We start from the raw sequence: 19,871 nt of genomic DNA on the forward strand, positions 1-19,871 counted from the left end.
AGAAACACAATCAGGCCAAAGTTTGACAGGTAAAGTGAAGCTGTGGAGCCTCAAGGAAGGTGAAACAGTGGGAATTCCAGTGCTTACAATCCATTAGCACCTCCCAGACAAGGTAACTTGAAAACCAAGCTTCTCACTGGGATTTCACTGAAGCCCCCTATAATTTAATATTTGTCCAAGATAATTGAAAAATCCAGTCTGGAATATGTATCAAATCACCGTTTAATGAGATGCAATGATTTCAAATTAACCCAATTACAAATGTGTTGAAAACAGAATGCTGTGAACTAAAAATGGGAGTGAATGAGCTGCATCAATAACTCAGGCTTGTGGGGTTAAAGTTCAGATTTATCACCAGTTCACGGCGTTAATGATGTGCCCGAAGAATAATTCACACTTGAGGCTTTAGAACCAAAGGACTAAGCCAAAAGGGGCTTAGAATGCAAATTTACTCAAATCGAAAAATTTGGTGTGGTAGGAGGAGGAGTTAGTGGTGAATCACCATTAGGGACTGGCATCCTTGATGTTTTAAGGTGCAACAAGTTTCTACATTGAGGCACGGATAACCTTTTGAATAATCTAAGTTTGCAAAGCAGATTGGTTGTGACAGATCTTCCTTTATAAAATTAAAGATATTTCTTTGCCAAGCATAATTTCTTTTTAAAAAGCTTTCAGAAACAGTTTCCCATTTAACATTTTGTGCATAATCCTATTTGACAGGCAGATCAATAGAGGTCTCAGTCCAGGCGGAGGTGGGTTCAGTTGACTAGGTTCTGCTCTCTCATGCCAGAGACTGAGACCAACCTATAGACTGTTCTACAGTTCAGGTTCCTAATGGGGTTATGGGCTGCTAGCACAGTGCAGGTCCTAGACTGTACCATCTTGTAAAGTGAAGGGTAAGGCTTTTACATTCTCAATGCCCAGCTCCCATTTTAACCTACCCATGGCCTCAGCTGGACTTGTCAAGGCTGGTGACCCTCACAGCTAGAGGGGATTGACCCTGCCTGACTCAAGGTCATCTATGCAAAGAAAGAAAGCAACCAACAAATGACTGTACTGTACTGAATTCCAAGAGCATTTGTGCCCATTAGTCCTCACCTTCTACCCCTAAGAAAAGAATTACATAGCAGCACTTTTGGCAGATGAACCCAAAGCATTTACAAGAATTCAAGCTCTCCTCAGTTCTATAGGAAGGCCTAAAATATAGGAGCATACAGTTTTGACTGGTATTTAAAACCAGTTGAGTTCTAAGTGGTTTGTGAGCATCAAGCGGAGCAGGCAATGGAAACCTGATGGGATGGCCATCTTCCCAGGCTAGAAGAAGTTATTTTTCTCCAGAACCCGACTTTTCCAGGAAGACTCCACAGCAAGCTTACTGTAGAATGAAAGGAGTCACATACGGGGTCTGTCCAATCAGCGACCATCAGGAACGAAGAGAGAGAATAGGTGCAGTACTGTGACAGAAATCAGATTCGCACTGTGCAAAGTGAGGAATGCATTGCAATGCCACCATCTCACGTCCTTAGGTAGTATGTGTTTGACATGCTGTTAGGGCCATCCACTGCGATACTGTAATCAGCTGTCTTTGTAAACAAACAGAATGTCTTCATCTGTCCCATAGCTCATGCGGGCCTCATTGAAGTTACTTACAGTTGTGCAGCAGACTCCTGAAAAAACAAGGCAAATATCAATGAACAACTCAAAATCCATCCCAATTTTGTGTTTTTTCCTCCATACCTCTCCCTCAAGCTACTGGATAATATCAGACTGGGACTGACAGCCGATGTGCCTGGTTAGAGTCACTTTTAGAATGGAGTGGTCATAGGCCAAGGTAAAGCTCACAGTCAGCCAGAATGATACACCACAGTTCCCCCTTCCCTAGCTCAGGCTGCTGGTGCCAAATGCAATCCAAACTGTAGCCCTCATAATCAGCCCTCAAAAAAGGATAAGGGCAACAAAATTTAGTTAAAGTGAGGGGGATTGCAGAGAATTGACTTGTGTTAAAAGGAGGAATGAGAACAGGTAACACAACTTAAAGGGGAAAATCATTGAACATTCAATTCCTTCCCCCAGCATCTTTCCACTGAAATACTCATTGAGATGGTTTGAACTAATAAAAAGTAATAAAGCGATGGGAAAATGAATTCTCTCGATTTCACAAGCACCATTTCCAAAAGACAGATTGCCTAGTTTCTATGCATACCAATATCAGCTGGGAAACGGTTCCCTCAGATGGATATAAAGTTTCCCCAGACACTGGTCATTCTTTTTACTTTATCAATTGACGTGATGTGGAATCATTGGCTAAACTGCATATATTTCCCAGCCCATTTGTCCAGATGACCCCTTTGAGTGTGTCCGGAGTCATGTAGGTCAGACCAGGTAAGGATGACAAGTTTCCTTCCATAAAAGGACATCACTGAACCAGGTGGGTTTTTAGCACAATCAACAATGGTTCATTGTTACCACTAGGCTAGTTCCATTAATCAAGATTTTACTGCATTTCAGCAACTGCCATCGAACCTTCAGTTAACACACATCACTGACAGGCAGCTTCCCCTGCACAATCCCACCACTTTCAGGGCAGCTTCACTTAGAGATAGCCAAAACGTAAATTGCTGCAAAATCACAGCAGGTCTGGCACCATCTATGGAGAGAAATCAGAGTTGGCGTCACTGAACCCGAACCATTAACTAATTTCTTTTCCTTCCGATTTCTCTGGTTCTGAAACAACTGTTTTCTCAGCACAGATGCTACTAGACCTGCTGAGATTTTCCAGCTTTTTTTTTCAGATTTCCAGCATTCACAGTTCTTTAAGTATTTCAGCTTGAAGTTCTAGTGAATATTTCAAAATAACCTCAGTGTTTTGGAACATCCTGATTATCATTAAGGACGTTAAAAAACTGCAAAGTCCTTGGACCTTTCAGAGATGATCTGTGAAGGGACTATGAATTGCTCTAAGCTGGATGGACTACAGTAAGTAGGAGCAGGAGTCCAACATCTCAAGCTCAATTTGTCACATCAGACCTGAGCACATACGTCAAATCCAACTTTCTCACCTTATCCCAACATCCCTCAAGATTCAAAAGTCTAATAATTGTCCTGAACAAGCTCATTGAGGTTCAATTGCTGGTAAATTTCCTTATTTTATTTCTTCATGGGATGTGGGCATCCCTTGTTACTTATTTATTGCCTAAGAGTTAACCACATGGAATGAGGTATGTAAGGATGGCAGATTTCCTTCCCTAAAGGACATTAGTGAAAGAGACAATTGGCTTCATGGTTATTATTGAATTCAAATTCCACCATCTGCCATGGCAGGTTTTAAGCCTAGGTGCTCAGAACATTACCTTGGTCTCTGGGTTAATTGTCTAACGGCAATTGGCCCTAAGTACGAGGCCATCACTACTATTTGTTTATCTAATAATTGAATCCCTTACAATAAAGGCTAAAGGAGACATGCTGGCATAGTGTCATTGTCATGGGGCATAAAATACAGAGACCCAGGTTTGTATCCTATCAAAGCAGAAATCTGGAATTACGTGTTTAATGATGACCGTGAAACCATGTCAGATTGTCACAAAAAACCCATATGAAAAGGGTTGCAAGCCACTCAGATTTATCAACTGTTTTGTCTCAGAAACAAAAAGAAACTAGATGGACCAACTAGCATTAATCTTGGCACCAAAAACAACAAATAATCCTGTTGATCCTGTGAAGTCATCCTTACTAACATCTGAGGGCTAGTGCCAAAATTGGGAGGTGTCTCACAGATTAGTCAAACAACAGAATGACCATCATTCTCATGTAATCATACCTGACAATTTCCCAGACAGGCACCACCTTCATGGTCCTTTCCAAGATTATGGCGCTGTGGAATACAGCAGGAGGGAGTTGCCTAGGAGTCCTCAACATGGACTAGATGCCATGACATCTCATGGCATTAGATCAGACATATGCAAGGAAACTTCCTGCTGATTACCACATACTGTCAATCAACTGATGAATTGGTACTCCTCCATATTTAACACTGAGAAAGCTCTGAGGGTTGCAAGGGTACAAAATGTCTTCTGGATAAGAGATTTCAATGTCTATCACAGAGTGGCTCAGCTGTAGCATTATAATTGTATTTGGGACACCATCAGCCTGGAATACAAGTCTTGGCCTGCAACAGGTGAAACTTGAGGGAAAAGCTTACTTGACCTCATCCTCACCAATTTGCTTACTGCAGATACACCTGTCTATGATATATCATTGTTCTTCAGAGTCACTGGGTCAAAATTCTGGGATCCTTAATGGCACTTTAGGTCAACACCAAATCAGCTGCAGGAATTCAAAAAAGGCATCTTACCAACACCTTAAGATTGTAATAAATGCTGGCTCAGCCAAAGTGCACATCCCATGAATTTATTATTTTAAAAAGTTACCATTATTCACTTGCCAATATTTAATTGTTTTTCACCAGTTTAAAAATATTCTGTTTTCTATTCTCCCTTACCCACAGTATATTGCCATCTGCCACCTCCATGCTTATGCTCAACCTATCCATGCTCCTTTGCATCCTCCACATAGCATAGTTTTACACACAGTTTCATATTTAAATAAATTGTACTAGGTCCATTCACTTAAGGCATTAATAAAGGTTTTAAATAGTTATGGCTCCAGCAATGAACCTTACGGTATCCCATTGTTAACAACCTATTAATGTGAAGAGAAGCTGTTTATCTCTACTTTGTCTTATTATTAACATCTTATCTACAAGACCATGACCCTTTTTTGCAATAATCTTTTGTGTGGCCCATTATCATGTGTCTTTTAGGTATTACCTCTATCTGCCCTGTTAGTTATATCCACACACAACTATTAATAGACCTGTCAAATGCAATTCCTATATCATATGATTAGGAAGTGCCAACATAATCATATGATGATTTTCTAAGTGCATTGTTATCATTTCCTTAAATAGTGGACTTTTCCCGATGGCTAACAGGTTTGTAGTTCCCTTTTTATTCTCCCTTTTTTCTTAAATAATGTTATGTTTGCTGACTTCCAAACCATAGGGGCATGGTTTTAAAATCCCAGAATGTCACCATTTGAGGGGATTTGTCAGTCTTTAGTCCCATTAATTTCTCCACTCTATCCAGAATTAGCTATAGTTTGCTTGGGATCATTGTCACTTTTGAAGAGAGATGCAAATGGTTAGAGCATCTGTCCCATTGTTACTACCTGCCATGGCTATTTCGGAAGAATCAGACAATTATCCACTTTTTTTGGCAGTGTCAAAATAAAATCTCCTGTCCTGGAGTGGGACTTACAACTCTTACTGTATGGAAAGAGATCCTTCGGTCCAACTGATAGATGTCAACCAGATATCCTTAATAAATCTAGTTCTATTTCCCAGCACTTGGCCCATATCCCTATATATGCTTACTATTCATATCGTCCAGATGCCTTTTAAAGGCTGGATTTGGAGATGCTGGTGTTGGACTGGGGTGTACAAAGTTAAAAATCACACAACACCAGGTTATAGTCCAACAGGTTTAATTGGAAGCACACAAGCTTTCGGAGCGACGCTCCTTCATCGGGTGGCAGTGGAGGGCTCAATCCTAACAGAATTTATAGTAAAAATTTACAGTGTGATGTAACTGAAATTTTACATTGAAAAATTGATTGTCTGTTAAGTCTTTTTTCTGTTAGAATATCATGATAGTTTCATTTCTGTCATGTGTAAATCACAAAACCTTTTTTTAAAAAGTTGCATTCTCAGGTTAGCTGCTAACAATGGTGATAGCTCGACAACATATTGTTTAGCTATCAACATTGTTAACAGCTAACCTGAGAATGCAACTTTTTTTAAAAAGGTTTTGTGATTTACACATGAAAGAAGTGAAACTATCATGGTATTCAAACAGATGAAAAACTCAACAGACAATCAATTTTTCAATGTAAAATTTCAGTTACATCACACTGTAAATTTTTACTATAAATTCTGTGTTAGGATTGAGCCCTCCACTACCACCTGATGAAGGAGCGTTGCTCCAAAAGCTACTGTGCTTTGGATTAAACCTGTTGGACTATAACCTGGTGTTGTGATTTTTAACCTTTTAAAGGTTGCAATTGTACCAGTCTCCACCACTTTGTCATAGAGATGTACAGCAAGGAAACAGACCCTTCGGTCCAACCCGTCCATGCCAACAAGATATCCCAACCCAATCTAGTCCCACCTGCCAACACCCAGCCCATATCCCTCCAAACCCTTCCTATTCATATACCCATCCAAATGCCTCTTAAATGCTGCAATTGTACCAGCCTCCACCATATCCTCTGGCAGCTCATTCCATACACATACCACCCTCTGCGTGAACAAGTTGCCCCTTAGGTCTCTTTTATATCTTTCCCCTCTCACCCTAAACCTATGCCTTCTAGTTCTGGACTCCCCAACCCCAGGGAAAATACTTTGTCTATTTATCCTATCCATGCCCCTCAATAGTTTTGTAAACCTCTACAAGGTCACCCCTCAGCCTCCGATGCTCCAGGGAAAACAGCCCCAGCCTGTTCAGCCTCTCCCTGTAGCTCAAATCCTCCAACACTGGCAACATCCTTGTAAATCTTTTCTGAACCCTTTCAAGTTTCACATCATCTCTCCGATAGGAAGGAGACCAGAATTGCACGCAATATTCCAACAGTGGCCTAACCAATGACCTGTACAGCCGCAACATGACATGCCAACTCCTGTACTCAATACTCTGTCCAATAAAGGAAAGCTTACCAAACGCCTTCTTCACTATCCTATCTACCTGCGACTCCACTTTCAAGGAGCTATGAACCTGCACTCCAAGGTCTCTTTGTTCAGCAACACTCCCTAGGATCTTACCATTAAGTGTATAAGTCCTGCTAAGATTTGCTTTCCCAAAATGCAGCACCTCGCATTTATCTGAATTAAACTCCATCTGCCACTTTTCAGCCCATTGGCCCATCTAGTCCAGATCCTGTTGTAATCTGAGGTAACCCTCTTCGCTGTCCACTACACCTCCAATTTTGGTGTCATCTGCAAACTTACTAACTACCTCTTATGCTTGCACAAAATCATTTATGTAAATGACAAAACGTAGAGGACCCAGCACCGATCCTTGTGGCACTCCACTGGTCACAGGCCTCCATTCTGAAAAACAACCCTCCACCACCACCCTCTGTCTTCTACCTTTGAGCAAGTTCTGTATCCAACTGGCTAGTTCTCCCTGTATTCCATGAGATCTAACCTTGCTAATCAGTCTCCGATGGGGAACCTTGTCAAACGCCTTACTGAAGTCCATATAGATCACATCTACTGCTCTGCCCTCATCAATCATCTTTGTTTATTCTTCAAAAAACTCAATCCAGTTTGTGAGACATGAATTCCCACACACAAAGCCATGTTGACTATCCCTAATCAGTCCTTGCCTTTCCAAATACATGTTCATCCTGTCCCTCAGGATTCCTTCCAACAACTTGCCCACCACCGAGGTCATGCTCACCGGTCTATAGTTCCTGGCTTGTCTTTACTACCCTTCTTAAACTGTGGCACCACGTTTGCCAACCTCCAGTCTTCCGGCACCTCACCTGTGACTGTCGATGATACAAATATCTCAGCAACAGGCCCAGCAATCACTTCTCTAGCTTCCCACAGAGTTCTCAGGTACACCTGGAGATTTACCCACCTTTACCCGTTTCAAGATATCCAGCACTTCCTCCTCTGTAATCTGGACATTTTGCAAGATGTCACCATCCATTTCCCTACAGTCTATACCTTCCATAGCCTTTTACACAGTAAATACTGATGCAAAATATTCATTTAGTATCTCCCCCATTTTCTGTGGCTCCACACAAAGGCCACCTTGCTGATCTCTGAGGGGCCCTATTCTCTCCCTACTTACCCTTTTGTCCTTAATGTATTTGTAAAACCCCTTTGGATTCTCCTTAATTCTATTTGCCAAAGCTATCTCGTCCCCGTTTTGCCTTCCTGATTTCCCTCTTAAGTATACTCCTACTGCCTTTATACTCTAAGGATTCACTCGATCTATCCTGTCTGTACCTGACATATGCTTCCTTCTTTTTCTTAACCAAACCCTCAATTTCTTTAGTCATCCAGCATTCCTTATAACTACCAGCCTTTCCTTTCACCCTGACAGGGATGTACTGTCTCTGGACTCTCGTTATCTCATTCCTGAAGGCTTCCCATTTTCCAGCCATCCCTTTACCTGCAAACATCTGCCTCCAATCAGCTTTCAAAAGTTCTTGCCTAATACCATCAAAATTAGCCTTTCTCCAATTTAGAACTTCAACTTTTAGATCTGGTCTATCCTTTTCCATCACCATTTTAAAACGAATAGAATTATGGTCGCTGGCCCCAAAGTGCTCCCCCACTGACACCTCAGTCACCTGCCCTGCCTTAGTTCCCAAGAGTAGGTCAAGTTTTGCACCTTCTCTAGTAGGTACATCCACATACTGAATCAGAAAATTGTCTTGTATGCACTTAAGAAATTCCTATCCATCTAAACCTTTAACACTATGGCAGTCCCAGTCGATGTTTGGAAAGTTAAAATCCCCTACCACAACTACCCTGTTATTCTTACAGATAGTGGAGATCTCCTTACAAGTTTGTTTCTCAATTTCCCTCTGACTATTAGGGGGTCTATAATACAATCCCAATAAGGTGATCATCCCCTTCTTATTTCTCAGTTCCACCCAAATAACATCCCTGGATGTATTTCCGGGAATATCCTCCCTCAGCACAGCTGTAATGCTATCCCTTATTAAGAATGCCACTCCTCTCTTGCCTCCCTTTCTATCCTTCCTGTAGCATTTGTATCCTGGAACATTAAGCTGCCAGTCCTGCCCATCCCTGAGCCATGTTTCCATAATTGCTATGATATCCCAGTCCCATGTTCCTAACCATACCCAGAGTTCATCTGCCTTCCCTGTTAGGCCCCTTGCATTGAAATAAATGCAGTTTAATTTATTAGTCCTACCTTGTCCCTGCCTGCCCTGACTGTTTGACTCACTTCTCTTCTCAGCTGTACCCGTCTCAGAGCGATCTCTTTCCTCACTATCTCCCTGGGTCCCACTCCCCACCTTACTCGTTTAAATCCTCCCAAGCAGTTCTAGCAAATTTCCCTGCCAGTATATTAGTCCCCTTCCAATTTAGGTGCAATCCGTCCTTCTTGTACGGGTCATTTCTACCCCAAAAGAGATTCCAATGATCCAAAAATGTGAATCCTTCTCCCATACACCAGCTCCTCAGCCATGCATTCATCTGTTCGATCTTCCTATTCCTGCCCTCACTAGCTCGTAGCACCGGGAGTATTCCAGATATTACTACCCTTGAAGACCTTTTTAAATTTCTGCCTAACTCTCTGTAATCTTCCTTCAGAGTCTCAATCTTTTCCCTACCAATGTCGTTGGTTCCAATGTGGACAATGACCTCCTGCTGGCCCCACTCACCTGTGAGAACATTCTGCACCCTCTCTGAGACATCCTTGATCCTGGCACCAGGGAAACAACACACCATTCTGCTTTTTCTCTGCTGGCCACAGAAACGTCTGTCTACACCTCTGACTACAGAATGCCCTAACACAATTGATCTCTTGGAAGCTGACGTATCCCTCGTTGCATTAGAGCCAGTCTCAGCACATTAGCTAAGTTTCTGGTATTATGTTCCCCGAGAATCCATCACCCCCTACATTTACCAAAACAGCATACCTGTTTGAAATGGATATATCCACAAGAGACTCCTGCACTAGCTCCTACCTCTCTTACCCTTCCTGGAGTTAACTATGTGACTGTATCTGAGACTTTCCCCCCTTCCTACAACTGCCATACATCACATACTGTTGCTGTTGCAAATTGCTCATCGCTTCTATCGGTCTCTCCAATCGCTCCACTCGCTCTGATAAGATTCGCATCCAACAGCATTTATAGCAGATATAATCCCAGTAACCCTTAAACTCTCTTTAAACTCCCACATCTGACAAGAAGTACATATCACTGCAAAGGCCATTTTTGCTCTTACAGACCCAGAAAATAACACCGTCTTATTCCTCTGTAAACATTGCCCCAGGTTAAAATATAAGCCATAGCTATTAATTTAAGTTTAATCAAGAGACTTATCAAGAAAGAATCCACTATACTCACTATTGCAGCCTCTCTCTTGGACAGACTTAAAACAACAATTAACTTATCTGATTCTGTGTTGTGAACTTCGCACAACAGTTCCTCCAAGATTAGTTGTGAATTTGACTGTTTGTTAATTTTCCCAGATGCACTCCGATGTCCAGCGATACATGAATTCAAACACCAAGGCGGTAACTGTGCACTGTCCTCACCATGTGCTTCCTTTGTCTGCTCTTCTCCCTTTTAAAACTATTGTTTTGACTTTTTTTTCCAAAGTTCCAAAACAACACAACAGCATATAAAACAGGAATTGCTGCTCCTGGAGTTTGAGGAAATCTCCTCCAACACCTAAAATACCTCAAAAAAAAAAAAGGAGCAGCTCTTACAGCCAGAAATTGTTACCGTCCTCCATCTTAGAGTACCCAGAATCCTTTTCTGACAGCTCCTTCTGTACATGCACCACCCTGTGTGTGAAAGAATTGCCCCTTAGATCCTTACAAACGATTCCCCTCTCACCTTAAACCTATGCCCTCTAGTTTTGGACTCCCCTACCCTGGGACAAAGATCTCAGTTATTCATCCTATGATTCATTCTCATGATTTTGTAAATCTCTATAAAGGTCACCCATTAGTCTCCGATGCTCCAGGGAAAACAGCCCAGCGTATTCAACCTCTCCCTATAGCTCAAATCCTCCAACCCTGTCGACATCATCGTGAATCTTTTCTGAACCCTTTCAAGTTTCACAACATCCTTCTGATAAGAGGGAGATCAGAATTGCATGCAGTATTCCAAAAGTGGCCCAACCAACGTTCTGTACAGCTGCTACATGATCCCCCCAACTGCTTTACTCAATGCATTGACCAATAAAAAGCAAGCATCACAAATGCCTTCTCTATCCAGTCTACCTGAGACTCCATTTTCAAGGAACCATGAACCTGCACCTCAAGATCTCTTTGTTCAGCAACTCTTCCCAGGATCTTATCATTAAGTGTAGAAGTCAGGAGCGTGGTGCTGGAAAAGCACAGCAGATCAGACAGCATCTAAGAAGCAGGAAAATCAATGTTTTGGTCAAAAGCCCTTTATCAGGAATTCCTATTATTCCTGCTCCTTGGATGCTGCCTGACCTGCTGTGCTTTTCCAGCTCCACACTCTTGACTCTGATGTCCAGCATTTGTAGTACTCACTTTCGTCTCATTAAGTGTAGAAGTCTGCCCGGATTTGTCTTTCCAAAATACAGCACCTCACATTTATCCAAGTTAACTTTATCTGCCACTCCGTAGCCCATTGACTCATCTGATCAAGATCCTGTTGTACTCTGGAGGTAACCTTCTTCACTGTCCATTACACTGTCAATTTTGGTGTCATCTGCAAACTTATTAACTATGCCTCCTATGTTCACATCCAAACCATTTATATAAAAGGCAGTGGACCCAGCACAGATTCTTGTGACACACTGCTAGTCACAGGTCGCCAGCCTGAAAAGCAACCCTCCACTACCATCCTGTCTTTTACCTTCGAGCCAGTTCTGTATCCAAACGGCTGGTTTTCCCTGCATTCTATGTGATCTAATCTTGCTAACCAGTCTACCAAGAGGAACCTTGTCGAATGCCTTACTAAAGTCCATATAGATTATGTCCACTACTCTGCCCACATCAATCCTCTTCATTACTTCTTCAAAAAAAAAAATCAAGTTAGTAGGAGACAATTTCCCATGCACAAAACCATGCTGACTATTCCAATTAGTCTTTGACTTTCCAAACACATGTAAATCCTATCCCTCAGGATTCCTTCCAACAACTTACCCACCACTGATGTCAGGCTCAGTGGTCTCTAGTTCCCTGGCTTTTTCTTATTACCTTTTTTTAAATTGTGCCACCATGCTAGCCAATCTCCAGTCTTCAGACATCGCATCTGTGGTTATTGATGATACAAATATGCAAGGGGCCTAGCAATCACTTCCCTAGCTTCCCATAAGAATTCTGGATTCATCTGATCAGGTCCTGGGGATTTATCTACCTCTATGCATTTTAAGACATTCAGCAGCACCTTCACTGTTATATGGACATTTTTCAAGATGTGGCTATTTATTTCCGCAAATTCTCTATCATCCATATCCTCTCCTCAGTAAACACTGATACAAAAAACTCGTTTAGTATCTCCCCCATCTCAGTTTTGCTCAGTTAGCGACATGGCTGGTTTGAGATGCAGACCAACATCAACAGCGTGGATTCAGTTTCCATACCAGCTGAGGTCACCATGAAGATCTCATCTTTTCAACCTCTCCCCCTACTAGAGACGTGGTGTCCTTCAGACCAGTCATCTAAGGAGTGATCAGACCTCTGGGAATTTGGCCATTTTATCTTACATATTTAAAACTCAAGTTATTTTTATAATTTCTTAAAAGTTTACTCTCATTTTATTTTCCCCCCAGTTTCAGCATTGTTTCTGGCCATCCACTTTTGGCTCTACTGCCATTCTTGGCAAAAATTATACAGCCTCTTAAACTAATCTTCACCTTGATATTTCAGCACAGTTTTCCCAGTGAGATTTTATTTTACAAAGAATATTCATTGAAAATTGTCAAACTTTAAAACAAAAAATTGTACTGTAACTAAATTCCTATTTATCTCAGTCAACTCTTCCCAATACCTAGATAATTGGTTTTAATTTTAACAGGTTAATTTTACATTTTATCTAAGGATATGGGGTAGGCCTTTTAGGACTCAGAGGAGGAGAAATTTCTTCACACAGAGTTGGGAGCCTGTGGAATTCACTACCACAGAAAATGGTTGAAACCAAAACATTAAATGTCTTCAAGGAGGAGTTAGATTTAGTTCTTATCAAAGGGCATGGGGAGAAAGTGGGGACAGGGGACTGAGTTAGTAATCAGCCATGATCATATTGAATGGTAGGCAGACTTGAAGGAATGAATGGCCTCCTTCTGCTTCTATTCTCTATGGTAACTGTCACACAAGACCTCAATGTGGAAACTAGATTATGACCGATCTTCTTTAGAAGGTCCCTAAGAGATTATTAATCAACATTGTCTCATTACACAAGACAAGATATAAAATAGTTTCTTCTCTAGTCAGTTCCATGACTGCTGTTGGAGACTGGAAGGAAGAGTGAAATTAGTGGGGTAATGGTGAGGTTTTGTTAATGACTTATGGGTATATGAATAGGAAGGGTTTGGAGAGGTATGGGCCAGGTGCTGGCAGGTGGGACTAGATTGGATTGGGATATCTGTTCGGCGTGGACGGATTGGACCGAAGGGTCTGTTTCCATGCTGTACATCTGTATGACTCGTAGATTAGAGGATGTTTTTCCTTTCTCCTGTAGTGGATTGTTGAGTTTCACTTACTGTCAGCATACGCTGGGTTGTTGTAGAAGATGCAGCCCGAGTTCCTGTTGTAGCCACACACCACAATGAAATGGCCTTGATAGTCTGGCTTCCTGCAGAAACATTTCTGTCCAATGGGCAGGAGGCAACAGAACTTGACCGGAGCTGAACAGAGGTCACAGACAAGCAGGACTGCATTCACTAGGACGATGATCACGTGCTCCTTAGATAGGTGCTGCTGGATCTCCTGAATGGTGACAGACCTGTTCCAGAGACAGATACAGAGCAACTCAGCTTCTGTCAAACAAGGGAACAGACACAATCTTATAGGCACTAAGAGGTGGGGTCCCAAACCTTGGCTCAAGTGTCTCTTAGCTCCTCTACAATGTTTGCCATTTCTCCAGGCTCCTAGGTTGTATGGAATGTGTGTTGTGACCACTATTAGCATTGCTGCTGGATGAGAGCAAACTCAGTCAGCAAGGGCTCCCGCTTGCTTTGGAACACTCCATGGCCTATTGCTCGCCAGCTCAAAGGGAGACATCCTCCTCAAGAAGAAACTGGGAAATTTCCTTCTTTAGAATCTAGTTTGTGTGTCAATAGCTCATAGAAAACAAAACGTGAAAGTAAAAATGGATCAACTTAATATGAGTAAAAGCCAAAACTATAAAACATCTGCATTTACTTTAGGGTTTAAATACTTGCAAGGGCCATTGTGTAGTTCCAAGGGGGATCAGAAGATGTACAAAGTACAGCAGGATGTAAGAGTGACAAAACAACTAGTTATCAGAAATACATGCTGTGCATAAAACACATGATACATTAATAGGAATCGCCAGTATTGCTGACCTGCAAGTGTTAGGAGCTTTATGAAGGGAAAGACTGTGCTGTGATATATGATGAAGTGGCTCATGGGACAGAGTGAAATAAGAAGATTAGTATTGAAAACAGGAGGCAACAAGCAACTGAGAGACAGTGTTGGTGAGGGATGACAGCAATTTGAGCGATGTGAATACAGGCATCAGAAGTGGTCACACATATTTGTGGAATGAATTCATGATAATTTGGGCTGCTGCGCGGCCAGGATCTCTCAAAGAAATTTCCAGGAATAGGAAGACAGTGAGGGAAATCAGAAAGAAGAACACAAAGAGAAGACACGTGGCATATAACAGGCTTTGGAAAGACATCAGAAGTGAAGCAGCCCAGAAAAACAGCAAGTGTTGGGAAATAAAAGGAGCTTTCAAAGCAGGAATTCAAGAGGGAGAAGAGGCCATGTATGTGATGACCTGCTCAGCCACAACCCTGTGGGGTAGAGAATTCCAAAAGATTCATAATCTATTGAGCGAAGAACTTTCTCCTTATCGTTTATCTCCTAGACTAAATCCTTGTCCAGAGCTTGATCTCCTTGTGTTTTGTCTCCACTATGTGGGGAGGCTCTGAGTCTGCCCTTTCAGAATCTTGACTCAAAACTCAAGAAAGTTGAAGACCAAATTTTTTCAAGTTATTCTCAAAGGACAACTCCCCCCTGCTTGCCCCAACTACCACCACCACTTAGTGAATCAGTCCAGATACATACAGTCTTAACACTGTAAAATTCTAACAAGTTTTCCTTATTCCTGTCCTCCATCAATAAAGGAAAGCATGTTATTCACCTTTCCAAATGCTTCCTGATATCTCTCAACATCAAAGACAGTGGAGATGGGAGACTCATTGTTATTTGATGCTTTCCAATCACTGCCCAGTGAGCAGGTTACAAAGAGATACAGTATCCTGGAAGCAGGTAGACCACAGTAACATAATTCAAGCACAATTCAAATATAAAGCAGGAAATAAATGGGAAATGTGCATTGGACTGGAGATTTTTAATACAAGATACAAGTATTTGAACATATGCAGAGAATAATTAAACACACCAATGTTTGTTTTGAGCGAGGAAGGTAGGAAAATTCAATCCTGAACACCCTCAAAACACTTGGGAAAAGTGAATTGTGGCAGTGACCAATCAGGGAAAAATAACCCCTGAAAAATTAAAAAGTTGTCCTCAAGAAAAGCTCTTGGGGGGGGGGGGGGGGGGGAGGGGGAGGAGAAGAGAGGAGTTGTTTAAACTCCTGATATAAACACAGGATAACAAATCCAATCAAACATATCATCAGCATACAATAGAATACAATTCATTTATTCTGAGCAGGCCAATGCTCAGAGGTTAAAAACTGCTGAACCCAGACGTGTTGGAGCTGCTGTGCAATATTAAAGCCTTTAGAAACTAGCCAACAAGATTCTCAAGGGTCAATGTGCAAGATCCAGGTTCAATTCCCAGTTGCCTCAGGGTAACATCTCAACATGTCCTGACAGGTCAGTTCAAAAATACATGCAACCAACATTCAGCCACCAGAGAACACTGTGTTCTGACAAGCAAATAACCTGGTGTTTACCAGAGAACACTGTGTTTACCAGAGAACACTGTGTTCTGACAAGCAAATAACCTGGTGTTTACCAGGGGTCCTTACATTGTCATTTATTTTTCACTCACGTAATACATGAGGTGAATAAAAAGTTAGCAGTTCTGACATTAGAATTTAATTGTGATTTCTGACAGACTAAATCTCTCCCCCTTCTCAAATTTTCCCCTCGACTTTATCAGCCAACCATCCTACTGATGACCTCACCCAACCCACCCTCCAGATGCACTGCCAATCTCAGCAGCTTGTAAATAAATAGGCACTGCCTTTCCCATGGAGTCAGGTCATGAATAAACACAGGACACCAGGCCCCTACCTCTTTTCTACACGAACTCCATTTGCTTCAGCTTGAGAAAACAGCTGATTAACCCGGTCCTCTTCAGTCTCGAAATGTTTCCGATAGAAAGACTGAGGAAAGGAAAGGGCAAGTCACTTCTCAAAGAGAAATCATATCGCAAAGCCCTATGAAATAATTCAACAGATATTCCGATGTGGCACAGGCAAATCTAGATAGATACATCCATAACCTAGGGAATCTCATCCACAAATTATGCAGATATCATGACCTTTAATGCACATAAACATTGCACTATAGTTTTGCTGATAAACCAATCAAATAATTCAAAATTCTTTTCAAAAACAAATCCATTAACCACTTCAAAAATGTAAAAGTGGTTTGTGTTAAAATTAATATTTTAAACAAGGCTTTTATAATTAAATTTGACCATTAATGCCATTTCTTAACATCTCTTCTAAAAGTTTCCCGTCAAGGTTCAAGTCTATCACAGAGTCAGTTTGTATGCAACAGCTTCCAACAGCATATTCCCCATTATGATCTAAGATTTATTTGAATATTATAGTGAAGACCAAGGTTAACCATCAATTTACTGAATGGCAGAGTTAAAGAGCGTGTGCCAGGTCCCATTTGTTACATGCTCCATTCTTCCCTCATTTAGCTTTATGTTAGAAATACAAGTTCAACCGATGATCCTATTCCTGCCCCATGGACAGCAATTCAACACTGATCATGGGTCGGGAACAGGATCAGACACCATGCCAGTAGATTTGCCACTTTCTCAAGCGCAAATCAGAATGCCAATGAGGCTTTGGGCCAGTATGAGTCTGTACCATGAAGGCAATGACTGGAGTTAGTATATTATTAAAGGAAAGATGGAACTCAAGTCTTTATGTCAACAAGAGGGAAAACGGGTATATTTAGAATTAGAATCCCTACAGTGTGGAAACAGGCCGTTCGGTCCAAGAGGTCCACACCGACCTCTAAAGAGTAACCCACCCGGACCCATTCCCCCACCCTATATTTACACCCGACTAATGCATCTAACCTACACATCCTTGAACACTACGGGCAATTTAGCATGGCCAATTCACCTAACTTGCACATCTTTGGATTGTGGGAGGTAACCGAAGCACCCAAAGGAAACCCACACAGACACAGGGAGACTGTGCAAACTCTACACAGACACAGGGAGACTGTGCAAACTCTACACAGACAGTCGCCCGAGGTTGGAATCGAACCTGGGTCCCAGGCGTTGTGGGGCAGCACTGCTAACCAGAGTGACGGGCCACCCATGGGTAAAGAATTTTCTTAAATTCAGTTGTGGATGTCCCTCATTGGATTAGCATTTTATTGTCTGTTCCTAGTTGCCCTTGAGAAGGCAGTCCACATGCTGTAGGTTGACCCACAATACCCTTAGGGAGGAACTTCCCAAATTGTGACCCAGTGACAATGCAGGAATGGCGATACATTTCCCAGTCTGGATGGTGAATGGCTTGCAGGGGAATTTGCAGTGGATAGTGTTCCCATGCCTTTGCCCTTCTAGATGGAAGTGTTTGTGGGTTGGAAAGTGTAAGGATCTTTGGTGAATTTTGCAACGTATGTTGTAGATAGTACATTATTGTAGATAGCAGCTGAGTGATGGTGGAAGGAGTGTGTGCCAATCAAGTGAGTTGCTTTGCCCTGAATGATGTCAAGCTTAAAGGAGCCTTCCACATCCATCAAAGTTGTACCTGCACATCCACCAATATCATTTATTGTATCCGTTGCTCCCGATGCGGTTTCCTCTACATTGGGGAGACGAGACGCCTCCTAGCAAAGCGCTTTATGTTCTCCCCGTGTCTGCGTGGGTTTCCTCCGGGTGCTCCGGTTTCCTCCCACAGTCCAAAGATGTGCAGGTCAGGTGAATTGGCCATGCTAAATTGCCCTAGTGTTAGGTAAGGGGTAAATGTAGGGGTTTGGGTGGGTTGCGCTTCGGCGGGTCGGTGTGGACTTGTTGGGCCGAAGGGCCTGTTTCCACACTGTAATGTAATCTAATCTAAAAAAAAACACCTCCGGGACACCCGCACCAACCAACCACACTGCCCCATGGCCCAACATTTCAACTCCCCCTCCCATTCTGCCGAGGACATGGAGGTCCTGGGCCTCCTTCACCGCCGCTCCCTCACCACCATTCGCCTGGAGGAAGAACGCCTCATCTTCTGCCTCGGAACACTTCAACCCCAGGGCATCAATGTGGACTTCAACAGTTTCTTCATTTCCCCTTCCCCCACCTCAGCACTGTCCCCATGACTTGTCCTACCTGCCTATCTTCTTTTCCACCTATCCACTCCACCCTCCCCCCCCGGCCTATCACCTTCATCCCCTCCCCCACTTACCTATTGTACTCTATGCTACTTTCTCCACACCCCCACCCTCCTCTCAGTTATCTCTCCACCCTTCAGGCTCTCTGCCTGTATTGCTGATGAAGGGCTTTTGCCCGAAACGTTGATTTTGCTGCTCCTTGGATGCTGCTTGAACTGCTGTGTTCTTCCAGCACCACTAATCCAGAATCTTGTGTCCAGCATCTGCAGTCATTGTTTCTACCTTCTTAAGTCACTCATCCAGGCAACTGGGGAGTGAAAAGATGTGAAAAGTAAAAATTATGCCTGGAAATGTGATGATGCATGTCGAATTGCGGCATTCAAGAGGGCTTTGGATGATTATTTGAATACAAAATGTGTGCAAGTATATGGGCAAAAAGTGGGGGATTGGCACTAGGAAATGACTGCAGAAACAATGAGCACCTTCTGTTTCTTGTGAATCCTGTGATACAAGACCCTGTTCAACAAATCAATCGAAATTTTGATCCTGCCATTATGTTCAGTGCATGTGAGGAACAGTGAACAGCTCACCTGGTATCGATAGCCCTTGTCAACTCCCAGTGTCTGTGTGCAGAATCTGTGCATAACACCAAATTGCTGCATCAGGTAAGCCAGATCTATTGTCCAGACACTTTCACTGAGCTGTAATCTCCAACAGGCTGTCTGGAATTCCTCGTCACTCACAGGATGGAGATATCTTTACACAGGAGGAGGAGAGAGAATAATGTAATAAACAAGACCTATAGCGGGAGAGGGGTGAGGAGGTGCTACACAGAGGGGGGGGGGGGAAGAGTGCCACTTACTGCAGGACCATCCTGGAGCAGGCGAGTCCACAGTCCCAGTGAAAGGATTGCTGAATGATAGGAACATTCAACTGAACCAGCTCACCTGAGGCGAGAGAGACAGAGAGAGTGAGTGAGTGAGTGCGGCGTCGCCTTCATTACCCCCCTCACCCCCCTCACCCCAAACCCACACCTACCCCTCAGCATCTCCGTCTCACTGGGCTTCATGGTGACCACTCCCCTGGGGGGAGGTTCCACTCGGTAACCCCCCCCCCCAGACCTGTCAGCTACTCCCTCTCCCTTCGACACTGAGACAAGCTCCGCAGGCTGGGCCTGGCGGAGGGAGCGGCTGTTTATTCTCTCAGCAGCTTCTGGCCGTCCCCTGTAGCAGGAGGAGGCGTTTCCCGGAACCCGCCTGAAGGAGAAAGGCGTCGGGGAAGGTGGTTTCTGTCACACACATGACGGAGGGCCAGAGGGCTTCCGGTT

At 42.9% G+C, this 19,871-nt stretch overlaps 1 protein-coding gene across 1 annotated transcript; it reads right to left on the reverse strand.

Annotated features, from left to right (window-relative positions):
- Window positions 1-204: 204 nt before the first annotated feature.
- gucd1 (guanylyl cyclase domain containing 1) lies at window positions 205-19,791 on the reverse strand. The gene is made up of 6 exons (XM_088000267.1): window positions 19,583-19,791; window positions 19,407-19,491; window positions 19,135-19,300; window positions 16,262-16,353; window positions 13,511-13,752; window positions 205-1,667 (listed from the first exon to the last, which is right to left on the reverse strand). Exons 1-6 carry the CDS (start codon window positions 19,611-19,613, stop codon window positions 1,576-1,578), a joined length of 708 nt encoding a protein of 235 aa, XP_087856393.1. The 5' UTR covers window positions 19,614-19,791; the 3' UTR covers window positions 205-1,575.
- Between the last annotated feature and the right edge of the window lie 80 nt (window positions 19,792-19,871).

Source organism: Chiloscyllium plagiosum, unplaced genomic scaffold (genome assembly GCF_037043375.1).
Source record: "Chiloscyllium plagiosum isolate Xiang-an unplaced genomic scaffold, Cpla_swu_hap1 HiC_scaffold_24, whole genome shotgun sequence".
In the NCBI taxonomy this organism is placed as follows: Eukaryota; Metazoa; Chordata; class Chondrichthyes; order Orectolobiformes; family Hemiscylliidae; genus Chiloscyllium; species Chiloscyllium plagiosum.